Below are 14017 nucleotides of genomic sequence, written 5' to 3' on the forward strand. Positions count from 1 at the left end.
TGTGGCCCAAATGTAGGTGATCAGAGGTGGCATCTGCAGGGAGGAGCAGACAGGACAGGGGGCCCTCACCTGACCAACAAGTGACTGCAGCCCGTGGACTGCAGCTGAGGGATCACCATGGTCAGGCTTCTTCAATGGTTGGTGTCCCAGAAGGAATCTGTTCCTTCTGCATTTGATCCTGATCCATGTGTTCCTGAATCCAGTCCCCAACTGCTGCTGATTCTCTTTTGGGAATTCCCTACTTCGTTTCCCCAGCATCAGAAGTGACAATGGTGACATCATTGCCACTAGGGCTTGGGTTGGATATTGGTTTCTATCCCCCAGTCTCTATTTAATTGGATTGTTCTTCTCCCCATCCCAGTTGATGTAGTTTCTGTCCCATCCCATCAGTCTCTCTCCCTTCCCTTTCTCTTACCTTAGGGAAGCAGAGGGATTCGTAGAGAGCTTCTGGCATTTGTCTGGTGGCCAGCCCAGCCCTGACCCTTAACAGGTTTCTGCTGAGTGTTCAGTGCAACTTTGTCCAGCTGATATGGCTGCACAAGGGACCATTTGCTAACCCCCATCCTGGTTCAAAAAGCACTCAGGAGTGCTGATGGTCCTGCTGGCACCACAGGCTGCCTCACTCCAGGACGTAACAGGGCTCTGCACACCTTGGGGCAGAGCATGCAGATCATCTTTCTCTGGTAAAATGAATTTTTAGGGTACAGAGAAGATTTTTAGCCTCCAAAGCTGCCATGCTGTGGATTTTGCTCAGCACTGATCTAAGCTTCTAAAGCAAAGGAGTGTTCAGGAAACGTGGCCAGTTTAGCCTTGCTACGTGGGAGAACTTCTGAAATTCCTCAGCAAGTTGCTGTCCTTTCCCATTTAGCCTTAATGCAAAGCATAACCTCTGGCTGTGTATGCTGCAGTTAGTATTGTTGACAAGCTAGGATGTCTTTCAGGGCAGACTTCATGTCTTAATTAAATGGGATTTGTCTCAGCAAATAATGGTTGTCAAAAAGTGGGGCTGTTTTTTTTGCCTTAGGACAATTACAAAGATGCTATTAGACACTTTGCTAATCAGCCATCTGTGTCTCAGGGTTACAATAGCTCCATGTAAAGACAGGCTAATTTCTCCCAGGCCAAATTCCTAATTATAAATTAAACATGCAGCCACAGCAGACTAATTCTCAACATAAACCCACAGAGCTGTACAACTGTGCAGGAGAAAACCACAAGATCACCTGTTCAGGGGTCTCAAACACTGGAACAGGCTCCCCTGAGAGGGGGTCAAATCCCCATCCCTGGAGGTGTTCAACAGACACAGAGATGTAGTGCTGTGGGACTTGGTAGTTAGAGAACAGTTGGACTGGATGATCTGAAAGATCTTTTCCAACCAAAAATGATTCCATGACTGTATTCCAACCTTACTGCTCCTAGGACAAGGTCTGCCACCACACTGCTCCACAGTGGAGCCAGTGCCATGCACTTGGCTGTTCACTGCTCTCCCTGCAGTGTCACAGATGCCGGCTCCTGGAGATGTGTGGTAAGATGCACAATCAACCCTGAAAGGAGGGTTGACATCTTTGAATCAATCAGCAAGGGTCAAAGGCTGCCCTGGTTTGCACTCTTCACAATCCCATAAGCTGCTGAAGGATTGCACAGGGCTCATGCTGAGCTTTGCAGTCTGAACATCCTAAAATCATAGAATTAGTTTTGTTGGAAGAGACCATCATAGAATGGTAGGGGTTGGAAGGGACCTCTGGAGATCATTTAGTTTACCCCCCTTGCCAGAGCAGGATCACTCAGGGTAGGTCACACAGAATGCATCCAGGTAGGTCTTGAAAGTCTCTAGAGAAGGAGACTCCACAACCTCTCTGGGCAGCCTGCCCCAGGGTTCCAATGCCCTCACAGTAAAGAAGCTTTTCCAGGTGTTGGGTTCCAGTTTGTATCCATTGCCCCTCATTCTATCACAGGGCACCCCTGAAAAGAGTCTGGTGCTTTCTTCTTGACACTCACCCTTCAATCTTTTCTCACCCTTCTTTTTCCAGACTAAATAGCCCCAGGTCTTTAAGACTGTGAGTGCAGCCATTAACTCAGCACTGCCAGGCCACCACTAAAGCATGTCCCTCAGCACCACAACCACAGGCCACTTAAAATCCTGAGTAGTTTGGGCTCTGGGATAACGATGGCATCTTGCGTGCCAACGGTTGGCTGCTAGAGCCAGCCTCAGAGCTGCAGTGGTGATTAACACAGAGCTGACTTTGTGCTGAGCAAGCCTGGGAACTGGAAAGCTGCCGAGGGAGCTGGGCTCGCTGGTGCTTGCTGTGTCAGTATGTGGTGTCTTCCTGGAGGGCTTCAGCTGCACACCCTGCAGCAGGGAACTCTATTTGCATCACGACCTGATGTGGTGATGATCTGGATGAGGAGAACGGCCTGAAGCATAGCTATCAGGTGGGATGTGGACCATTTCTAATCAGCCACTTGAAAGAAAGGGATGCCAGAGAAGGTAATTAATGCATCTACCAGTAGTTAGCCTCTCTCTGTGGTCCACTGATACTTTTGACACTGAAGTAATTCTCTTGGATTAGACATAAAAATGAGAGCTCCAAATGGAGGTGACCATAGCTGCTCCTATCAAATGGTCTGCATAGCAAGGTCTTCAGGGTTAATCTCAGGAAAATTCTAGTCTTAATGCTCAGAAACATCTGCCAGCAGGTACAGTAGGTCCTGATCTGCAGGGTGCAGCTGTGCTAAGAGGTCAGGCAACCCCAACAGCAAATAACATGGTTGTTTGAAAATAAAAATGACTAGTGGGTGCCTTATTACTCTTTTATGGCCTGATTTGACCTAAAGAAAAGAGAGGTGAAGTCCAAGGTGCCAGCCTGGTCTCCCTGCATGATACACTCAGATCAGGCTTGAAGCCTGAAGCAAAACCTCTGCAGCAGTGCTGCACTTTGCTATGCAGAGACTTCCCTTCACTTTCTGGGAGTCAATTAACATGGACTTCACTATGGCCTTGCATAAATCATTAACAGCCCTCCCTCCACAATACTCCTTGTAGTGGAAAAGACTTTAGGTAATGCTCCACTCTCTGCTCTGCTGTGATTAAAGGGTAGTTGAAGTGCCAGCATCATTGCACCCTTTTATAAGTGAAAGGTTAACTGGAAAGCTCATGCCTCTTGTGATGGGCATCTGATGGCCATCAAACTATGCTCAGCATTATGCAAAGCAGCTACAGGGAGAAGCCTTTGCTAGAGTAGGAATTAGAGTTTTATTCCTGGAAATACCAGTGCTCTGACCTTTGTAAACTGGGATGGGCTTCTTGTTTGATTTAGTGATTGCCTTGTTCACCAGATACAGCTGTGTGTCTGCTCTCTGCTGCTCCAACTGCCTTCAGCTGATGGCTTTGGACAAGTGTCAAAGACACCATAGAGCACCAAGGGTTAGATGCTGAAGCACTTAATTAAGCAAGCCCCTAAGCCATGGCAATTTGGATGAGAGAAGCATCACAGCAGGGCTCTTATTCTTTTGAAGTTAGTATTGGGAACTGCCTAAAACCATAATGACTTTAGTTTTGGTCATGTTTTTTGTACTGCAGCTATAGGGATTTGGAAAATACAGCCCACAACCACCCATGTTTCCCAAATGAAAGTGGTGGAACACTTCCCCAGGTTGCCCAGAGAGGTGGCAGATGACCCATCCCTGGAACCACTGCAGGTCAGCTTGGTTGGGGGTCTGAGCATCCTCCTGTAGTTGCAGCTGTCCCTGCTGAGTGCAGGGCATTTGGACTAGATGACCTTTAAAGGCTCATTCCAACCCAAACCATTCTATGATTCTATGCAAAAAAATCCCTGTTCACCTTTGAGTTCTGTGCCACTAACAGGAGTTTTCATCCCCTTTTAAGTATTTTTTCCTTACAGTGAGGAACAGATGAAATTACAAGAAGGAAAAAGATTAAAAGGAAAGCAGAGATTCTTTATCTGCCAGTGATGACTGCAAGTCAGCCAAGCACTCATGTCAAGGTGCTGAGGTTTACTACCAGTAGTCTGCAAAGGCACTGGTCTATCTTCCAACCAGGCAGGCTGCACAGAGCTGGCCTTTGGTACCATACACACCACTGAATTGAGTTATGAGCATCAGGTCAGCTGATGCAGATAGTAGGCTGGGCCAAGAACATTGTGAGTCCTGCTCCATTGGTATGGGCTGTAAATCCCACCTCATCGTGCCAGGCAGCTGTGGGACTGCAGCACCTTTCAGGAGATGAAATAGGCTGGACTGCCACAGCCATCTCACATCATGTGGATGTTTGGATGTTGAAGCTCTGCATTTGCAGTTCCTGTCATGGCACAGCCCCAGCCTGGGCTGCAGCTCAGTCCCACCACTCAGCACAAGCCCTGAGCCAGCATCTTTGCATTTTGGGGGCATCCTGGTTTTTGCCAGCTGTGAGCAGAGATTCCTGCCCATCTCTTTTCCCTTTTTTCAGGGTAATTTAGAAAATTCTCATAGTCTCCTGATTCCATTCTTTATTTTCAGAGACCAGTGTTAAAAAAGAACCAACCTCCTTCTCAAAGGTTGACATTTCATCTGTCCTTTTCTCCTCCTAGCAGATGGGAGGATTACATTCCTGGGCTTGCTGTGCTTGCCTGGGAATTTGTCCCATCAGCACCAAGTATCATCAAAACACCTCTTAGCCAAGAGAAACACACAGGTTGTTCCTAGTCCCTACATAGAAATTTCCCTGTGCTTTAAATGGTTTGGGTTGGAAGGCACCTTTAAAGATTATCTAGTCCAACTCCTCTGCAGTAACCAGGGACATCTGCAATGAGACCAGGCTGCTCTGAGCCCCAGACAACCTCACCTGGAGAGGTTCCAGGAATTGGGCATCTCCCACCTCTCTAGGAAGCCTGGACCAGGGTCTCACCACCCTTAGTGTAAAAATACATCATAGAATCATAGAATCAAACAGGTTGGAAGAGAACTCCAAGCTCATCCAGCCCAACCTAGCACCAAGCCCTAGCCAATCAACCAGACCACGGCACTAAGTGCCCCAGCCAGGCTTTTCCTGAACACCTCCAGGGACAGCAACTCCACCACCTCCCTGGGCAGCCCATTCCAATGCAAATCACTCTCTTTGGCAACAACTTCCTCCTAACATCCAGCCTAGACCTCCCCTGACACAACTTGAGACTGTGTCCCCTTGTTCTGTTGCTGGTTATCTGGGAAAAGGGACCGACCCCCACCTGGCTACAGCCTCCCTTCAGGTAGCTGTAGACAACAATGAGGTCACCCCTGAGCCTTCTCCAGGCTGCACACCCCCAGCTCCCTCAGCCTCTCCTCACAGGGCTGTGCTTCAGGCCCCTGATCAGTTTTGTCATCCTCCTCTGGACACGTTCCAGTACCTCAACATCTCTCTTGAATTGAGGAGCCCAGAACTGGACACAGCACTCAAGGTGTGGCCTGGCCAGTGCTGAGTCTTCCTCTTATCTAGTAGAAATCTCTCTGAAGTTCTTTCCAGGAGTGGGGATTTCATCCCTCCCCTGGGCAGCCTTTTCCAGGTCTTTACAACCCGATCAGGGAAGACATTGCCCCTAATCTCCAGCCTAAGCCTCTCCTGGAACAATGTGCAAAGCAGAGAGTCAGGTTTCAGATGGGAGGCAGAGTGGGAGCTGTAACCCAGTATGGACAGCAGGAACTGTGGGATGTTCTTCATTGGAAAGGCAGGCTTTACCTCCAGGTTTTCTAAGACAGAAGTGATCCAAGCATGAGGTGGTGAGTCATAAAGTAGGAAACCCCTGGGGTTGAGTGTCCCACCCCATGGGTTAGATGGAGAGAAGCGTGCCAGGGACACTCACTTAAAATAAAGCCCTGATGGGGAGGGATCAAGGTGGTCTTAAGAAAAAAGCCACCACCTCTGTAGGCACCAGGGCATGCCTGGATCTGTGAGGGACAACCAGGTTACTGCACTCATGTCAACTCCGACATCTCCTCCAGCCCTCAGTTCCCACTTTCCTATTCATTCTGTTGGCCTTCTGTATGGTCATAGGGGGAATTGGCTGTTCTCTCCTTACAGACTTGAGACCTTGGCCTCTTCATCTGTTTGATGCAGCACCTAACACGCTATTAGGCCATGCAGTAATTAAGGCCTAATCATGGTATAAATCAAGTAAATAAGCACCTGTCAACAGGTCATCTGGACTCCTGTGCCTCCCGGGCAAGGCTGTGCTCATGGAGGTCACTGCAGCTTCTGTTCACAGAATCCCAGCCTGGTGGGGGTTGGAAGTGACCTCTGGGGCTCATCCAAACTAACCCCTCTGATAAAGCAGGGGCACCTACAGCAGCTTGTCCAGATTGGCTTGGAATCTCTCCAGGGAAGAAAACTGCACAGCCTCTCTGAGCAGCCTGCTGTAGGGCTCCAGCACCCTCACAGTAAAGAAGTTTCTCCTTATGTTGAGATTGAATTTTCTGTGCTCCAGTTTGTATCCACTGCCCCACAGGGCACCACTGCAAAGAGCCTGGCACCTTCCTCTCAACACCCACTCTTCAGATATTCATAAACATTAATAAGGTCTCCTCTCAGTCTTCTCCAGACTAAACAGCTCCAGGTCTCTCAGCCTTTCCTTGTAAGAGAGATGTTCCAGTTACTTAATCATCCTAACACAGAGGGTGAGGAAGAAACTGCAAAGAAGGAAATGTTGACAGAGTTGAAAGGCAGAAACGAGCTGAAGCATTTCTTTTTGAGTATCCATAAAATCTCCATAGCAGAAACAAAGTAAAATCAGAGTAACAAATGTGCAGCACTTTAATGTCAGGTTTGACTGTCATTGGAACTGTTCACAAGGAGTGTGGACAATCTAAGTTGCACTTCCATTTTTCTAAGTATGATATATAACCATTAGGATAATTTAGAAAACACATCACCAGAACTTGGGCTGAAGAGGGAAGAAAGGGAACATCTTTGGAAGGTTCCAAGTGGGGTTCTTCAAGTGAACGCTATTCCAATGGTTTGCAACAAAGAGGAAGAAGTGAGGTCTGTTACATATCTTTCACAGCCATATATAAACCAGCCTCAAGGATATTTACCTGAACAGATATATACACCTCTTTTTAACACCCTTAAAAAAGTAATATTTGCTTGATCTATGACACAATGAACGTCTCTACAGGGAAACTTACCAGAGGCATAACAAAAGAGTCAAGAAGTCATAAAAGAACACGAGAGCAGTGTTTGGCCTTGGTAAAACACACTTAGGATGGCCGCGATGGATGGACACAGCGTTGTTCAAGAAAGGAGTTGTGCATATTTAAAGGTACTTACAAAGCTGGTCTTCTCCTTTCCTTGACATGGGTATGTCTCCTAACCAGATGAGTAGAAAATCATGGACACCATGCATTGCTAAAGGAAGGCTATGCCAATCTGAGCTCTATGACTGTGTTGCAATGATGGGATCGTCTCTTCTAACCCCTATGGCTCATAAGTGAAAGGAGATGGAGGTTTCAGCCTATGGGTGTGGAAGGGCAATTTCAAGGACTCCATGTTTCATGAATTCATAGGATTCAGCTCCCCTTCTTCTTCTGTCTGAACAGATTTGTATTATATTCTCTATAGAAGCAAAATGGCTTCAGTGACTTCAGGTCTACAGCCACGGCCAAACGCGACTCAGTGGGTAAAGTTTGGCATTTAGAGCAGAGATTACCAGTGTTGGCCTGCATCCTTCTCTCCTCACATCCCTCTCTGTGCCTTGTGAAAAGGGTGGCTTTGAGCATCCGTGCTGGAAAGTAATTCACATGCTACTTCGTGTCACTGGATGCCTCCAGCAGCTGCTTTAGTACAAACCCTGGGCAACGAGGTCACTTACAAGTGGAGCTGGGTCTTCTGAAAGGCTGGTGGGTGGCTGGCTCTGATGTGAGAGATGTTTACCTCCAGAGAGAGTCTTCACCTGCTCCAAGACTACATTTCTAAGCAGTATGTGAGATCCAACTGCCTGGATGTGCCCATTCAATGGTGGCAGTGGTGCTCACCTGGTTTGCATTAATCTAGGAGTCAAAGCTGCTCTTGGCCTGATTCCTTCCTGGTGGTGGATGTAGACAGCTCCAACTAGAAATTTTTTTTCTCTTCCAAATGGGCAAAGGGATCCTTGCTTTTTTAATGGGAACTCAACTCAAATTTCTTCAGGCCAGCTGTTGCATTCTAGGGTAATTCAGCTGGTTTGACACAAATATCTTTGCTCATAACCAAAACATAATTGACTATAAACAAGTGAACTATATAAACTATAAACAGGAAGAAAAAAAGGGCAAAGAAAAATTGTTTCCCAGGATGTCTGGAAAGAAATAGGGAAATTAAGGCTATGACTGGAAAATGAGTGAGTTTTCTATTAAAAATATCTTCTGTCATTGTAGCTATCAGTTTATGAAGAACCAAATGACTTCAGTGCTACTAAATATTTCATGAGAGAAACCAACAGTCTCTGGAAGCGTTGCTGACTCCTATGGCAATAACCATAACAAGTTCTTGGCCCCTGAAGAGCAGACTTTGCATACTGTGCCCGAGCTGACCACTCACAAGCTGCTGAAAGAATCATGGCCCCTTCCCAACAGCCTTTTTTGCAAACTCTGAACACTCATCCACGTGTTTCCTGGCTTTACCCACTCCAATGACCTGGATACTTCATGCCAGATTTCTCAAATGCCATCACACAAATACGCAAGAGAAGGGGAGGAGGACTCATAACGTTGCCTTCAGAAGTACCCAGAGCAAAACGAAGCGCAGAAGACAGCGAGCTGCCAGCTCCTATTTCTGCTGTGCCTTCCTCCTGCAACCACATCCATGAATACTCCCAGAGCCACCCTGCAGAACAAACTGATCAGTTTTCATTACATCACTCTCCTCAGTTTCAGAGGGTTGAAAACTGCTGGCTGATCTTAGTTTCCCTCCTTATCTGAAGGTCGATTTAGCTTCGGTCCCTGCTGCTGCAGTCCTTTTGGGTTGTGGTTGGGTAGTCAGCACAGCTAACGGGCAGGGTTAGGGACAGGGGAGAATACTGATGGCTTGAAGAGAACAAAACAGCTCCTCAGGATGGGAACTCAAAAGGGGGTTTGTTCTTACAGGGTCACTAGGTTTCGTGGCTTCTACAGTATCTCAGTGGAGATATTATTCACTTCCCAGCGTTTGGGTTTCTTTTTTCCTTCTCATATCCACAAATCATCCCCTCAAATTAAAAAAAACCCACCCCTTCAAAACCACTTCCTATTAGCAGAGCACACCTCAGATTAAAAACCTTGCAAGTAGACCAGTGTTGTACCATGAAGCCTATACAGGTTTGGGGTTTTTTTAGGGGTTTTTTTTCTTTTTTTTACCTTTTTTTTTGCTTTTTTTTGTGGTTTTAGGTTTTTTTTTTTTTTTTGTCTTCTGTTCCCAGTGTAAAAATATACAATGCTACTGCTCCTTTGTTGCAGTGGAAAGGTCCAACTGGTTCTTGCCTGCTGAAGGCTCTGCTGCTATTGCCTTTTCATACCTCTCCAACCCACACCACTGTGTTACCCCTCCTTATGCCCGAAACCTCGCAGCGTAACGTATTTTGCCTCCCATTTATAACAAACAGTGAATCTTTAGAGGGTGTAATGAGATACTGTCCAAATAATCCACTGTCTTTCATAATTCTGTTGTAGCTGCTCCAGGGCCAGTCTTTGGATGTGATAGGGTCCTTTAGATTCTTCAGTACATTCATTTTCCCCGTTGACAGCTCTACAAAAAGCACATCTGTTTGCAAATGTGAAGTAGCATATATATAGTACTGATTGCCTTCAGTGAAAGAGGGTTGAAATGTCAGATCAGATACGTGTATGTTTGTTTGTAAGTCGTAAATCAACTCGATTTCCCCTCGAACAGTTACAGCCTGGACTTTGATCCTGCCACTGTCTTCATCCGTACTGACCACGTAGCGTCCGTCAGGTGAGATGTGAGGCGTGCCTGACACCTGGCCGTTGGGGCCGATGACAGCATCCGTGACGCTGTCAATGATCAGCTGTGGTGACACAGCCAGTGACCTGCTCCTCCTGCACTGGACAAAGAAGTAGCCGCCCAAGTGGGTGTAGGCCATGGCCTGTGGGATGCAGCTGTGGTTCTTGAAGTTGATGGTCTTGATGTGGGTCACAGTTTCCAGGTCAATTTTGTGAATGGCAGGTCTCGATTTGTTAAAGAGGAAGCCAAACCTGCAATAGAAAATGTGACACTGAAGTCATCTCCAGAGACACTCTGATATGCCTGAGGAAAGACGAGAGTCAGCAGAACTGGGTCGGGGGAGCTCCAGCCTGCTGGGCTCAGAAGTGTGTGCAATAATGCTGCCTGTCTTCTGTAACAAATCTCTCCTTTTCCTGCTTCTAAAATGAGCTAAAAAGGAGATGCAGATTTCAGTTCCACTTAGCAGCCTGATTCTGGAAGCTTGAATCATAGAATGGCTTGAGTTGGAAGGGACCTTAAAGACTGCCTAGCTCCAGCTCCGATGGGGTGTGCTTGAGCATATGCAAAACATCCTCAAGAGCTGAAGCCTTTTCTTGGGAAGAGCAGTTTGGATTGGGAATGATGTAAAGTCTTGGGAAGACCAGTTTATGATAGGAATGCCATCAAATCTTGGGAAGACAAATTTACAACAGGAATGACATCAAGGCTTGAGGTGTTTTGTAGTCTACTGTTGATGGGTTTGGCATTTAATCTGTTTCATGCCTAGAGAGATGTAATTCAGTATTTATTCTTCAAGTCTAAACCAGAAAACCATTCAAAATAACTCCCTGCCAGGTTGGAGCCAGAGAACAACTTCAAACTCTGTGTGTTATGACCACTGAGTGGAGGCCATGTCCAATCTCAGCTCTTAAATTGTAGTATCAGAGGCGATGCCAGAAGCTGTGATGTGAGCTTGCTACCCAGAGTGCCTGAGGAGCACTGCAGGAGCTGGCAAGGCTGGGGCGAAGAGCAGGCTTTGATAAGCACCATCCCATCAGCCCAAGGAAGGCGTAAATAATTTCTTGAGGAGCATAACCAGGATGCTCTGAAAGGGGGTCTTTGTTTTCAGTCCTCAGAGAGGGCATACAGTGAGCAGAACATAAATGCTCTGTAAAAGATATCTGCTGCAGCACATCTGACCTTTGCTGAAGACAAGAAAAGGTCAAGAATAGCCAGGAAAGGTTTCTGCTTAATTTGAGAGGGAGCCCATAGAAGCAGCCTGTTTGTGTTCTCCTGGATTCACAGGTCACTGATACTGACTTATGGAAACTCATTTCACATGGAGCACCTTTTCATCCATTCAGTGCAGGCAGAGGGAAATGAAGTGAGTGCTTAGTTCCGGATCCCTTCCCTGAACGATGCCAAACTGCGCTCTGCAAGGCGGAGGACAATGTGATGGCATGCAGGTAATAGATGTTTTGCTTAAAACACTGCCTTTATTTCTTTATCCTTAATTCACCTGTCAATTGGACACTGAGCAATGATTTCATGTCTAAAGAAGGAGCCAATGTAGTGTGTGATCTCATGAAAATCACTGGGCTAAGCCTTTCATTTTCCCATTATGCCCACATCCATTAGAGACCAGAGGAAATATCTGCAGCAGAGACTCGCGGTGCGCCGTGTGTGCGTGAATTGGATATGACACTTGGATTGCTCCTGGATGAATGCATTTTAAGTACACTTTCAAAAATGCTTTTCTTTTAAATTTTTTTCCCCCAGGACTTCTTGGACAAATGCCTGAAGAAGTTAAAAACTGGTTCTTATCCTCAGCTTTAATTGAAAGAAGTGGGTCAGGATGGGGTTTATGTGCACGGGAGCTGCAGCGAAGGAGCAGCGCTCACACCGAATCTGTGATCTGCAGTCTCAAAGAAACCCTTGCACTTGGAGAGGCTTTAATAGACAACAATCTACCCCAGGAAGCAATAAAAATGGATGTGTTCCTAGATATCCATCTGAAATAACAGGCAGCTGAAATGTGTAAGCGGAGACATTTGCATACAAATATTTTCTGGCTCGTGGAAGAGCCTGCTTAAATACTCCCCTTTCTTGGGCAGTGCTGCTGTTGCCACTTACTGCTTCTGAGTGGAGAATTTCCAACATGATCTCACTAAGCCTCATTAGACTGTGAGCAATTATTTTTCTGTGCTGAGGGTGAGAGAGAACGGACCAAGTTCTGGCCCTGAACAAATGAAATAGGAAATTAGGCACAGCACTCTCTGCTCTGCACATGGGAAACCACAGGCAATTATCCACATTTAATATTTCTGAGGAAATATCATCTGTGTACGGTCAATTAATCACACTGAAACAAAAGGACAATAAAACAACAACAAAAAAGAGTGTAATTGTTCCACCTGCCTGCCTTTGAACCCAGACCATACCTTCTCATCTCAGCCTTTCACAGCCTTGCCTCCTGCCACTGCTGTTAGTCGTAGCTATACTTTGAAAGCAAAGAGGAAAAACGAGGTAGGGACAAATTAAGAATCACAGCCCCAAAGTCTGTCTCATTATTTTGTGTTCCAGCAAGCAAATCTCTGTAGTTTGGATCAGACTCAACACATAATCATTTAAGTGTGACCCTCTCTGTCCTGGCTGCTCGCTGCAGGGAACTTAAGATTAATGCAAGGAGTTGTGTGAAGATTTTTGGAGTGTTTGACTTCGTTAAGCTATGCTGGGGACAGAAGATAGTTAAACACTTGTTATGTTGTGGTAAAGAATAAAGTGCTGTGCAGTTATCATCAATTTTGATAATGTTAATGGGAGGCTTCCTGTGCCTGCTGGGAAGCAGCCAGTGTTACTCCACGTCATTAGTACATTAGAGATACAACCTCATTAACCACTTCATCACATTAACACTCAAAACTGATGGCTCATAGAGGTGGTTTTTGTTAATATGCACTGCATCCCATTTGTCTGCTCCAACCATACACCTCACACAGAGATCCAGTCCTTGGACAAGTTGGAAATACGTGGGAGAACCATGTATTATTAGGCAGAATGAACTTTCACCACTTCTGGCAATAAAATCCTTGACAAAGCTTTTTGCCCAGATTCATAGTAACTTTGAGGTAGAGAAAGCACTTTCTGGCCATCACATTCCCAGCAGAAGAAGCCAGGCAGTGTGTCATACTCTGCTGACCAAGCTGGGGTTGGAATGCTGACACATGGTCTAAAGCAAGTTCAGGTTTGTTTCTTGCTGTTTCATTGCTTTGCTGGATGGTTACTGATAATTTGCTCAACTGACCACTCTTTCAGGAAAGAAATTTCTCCTAATCTCCAATCTAAACCTTCTCTGGCACAATTTCAGGAGACACTAGGGAGAGCAGACCAATCCTCACCTCACTCCAACCTCCTTTCAGGGAGTTGTCAAGAGCCAGGAGGTCTCCCTTCAGCTTCCTTTTCTCCAGACTAAACAATCCTAGTTCTCTCAGCTAGACCCCTCTAGACCCTTCATCAGCTTCATTGTCCTTGTCTGGACAGGCTCCAGCAACTCCATGTCCTCAATTTCTGCACTTCATACATGGAAATGGGGCTAAGAGCAGTTAGATGATCATGAATTGATTTATTCAGATTTACCATGTGCCAGTAGATGACTAGAAGGATGGCCCCTGGAAGAGAGCAGCATGGCCACAGAACCACAGTATGGCAGGGGTTGGAAGTGACCTCTAGAGATCACCTAGTCCAACCCTCCAGGTGAGACCTCACCTGGACTGCTGCAGCCAGTCCTGGAGCCCCTATTACAAGAAGGATGTGCATATGCTGGAGCCTGTCCAGAAAAGGGCCAGAAGGATGCTCAGAGGCTGCAGCAGCTCTGCTGTGAGCACAGACTGAAAGAGTTGGGACTGTGCAGGCTGGAGCAGAGGAGGCTCCCAGGTGACCTTATCGTGGCCTTCCAGTGTCTGAAGGGGGCCTTCAAAATAGCTGGGGAGGGACTTTTTAGGCTATCAGAGAGTGCCAGGACTAGGGGGAATGGAGCAAAGCTGGAGACAGGTAGGTTCAGACTGGAAGTGAGGAGGAAGTTCCTCACTGTGAGAG

General features: G+C 46.5%; 1 protein-coding gene and 1 long non-coding RNA gene across 11 annotated transcripts in view; one reads left to right on the forward strand and one right to left on the reverse strand.

Moving 5' to 3' along the window:
• Positions 1–6752: 6752 nt before the first annotated feature.
• LOC135185125 (follistatin-related protein 4-like) overlaps positions 6753–14017 on the reverse strand; it is a 291550-nt gene continuing 284285 nt past the window's right edge. For all 10 annotated transcript variants that reach the window (XM_064161549.1, XM_064161548.1, XM_064161547.1 and 7 more), the window contains one exon: positions 6753–10194. In XM_064161549.1, the coding sequence (XP_064017619.1) occupies positions 9492–10194 (703 nt within the window). In that variant the 3' untranslated portion in view covers positions 6753–9491. The remainder of the gene's footprint in view (positions 10195–14017) is intronic.
• Positions 9849–13010, forward strand: LOC135185128 (uncharacterized). The gene is made up of 3 exons (XR_010306362.1): positions 9849–9934; positions 11228–11388; positions 11702–13010. It is a non-coding gene; the product is annotated as an uncharacterized LOC135185128 (long non-coding RNA).

Source organism: Pogoniulus pusillus, chromosome 22, assembly GCF_015220805.1.
Source record: "Pogoniulus pusillus isolate bPogPus1 chromosome 22, bPogPus1.pri, whole genome shotgun sequence".
Classification (NCBI taxonomy): domain Eukaryota; kingdom Metazoa; phylum Chordata; class Aves; order Piciformes; family Lybiidae; genus Pogoniulus; species Pogoniulus pusillus.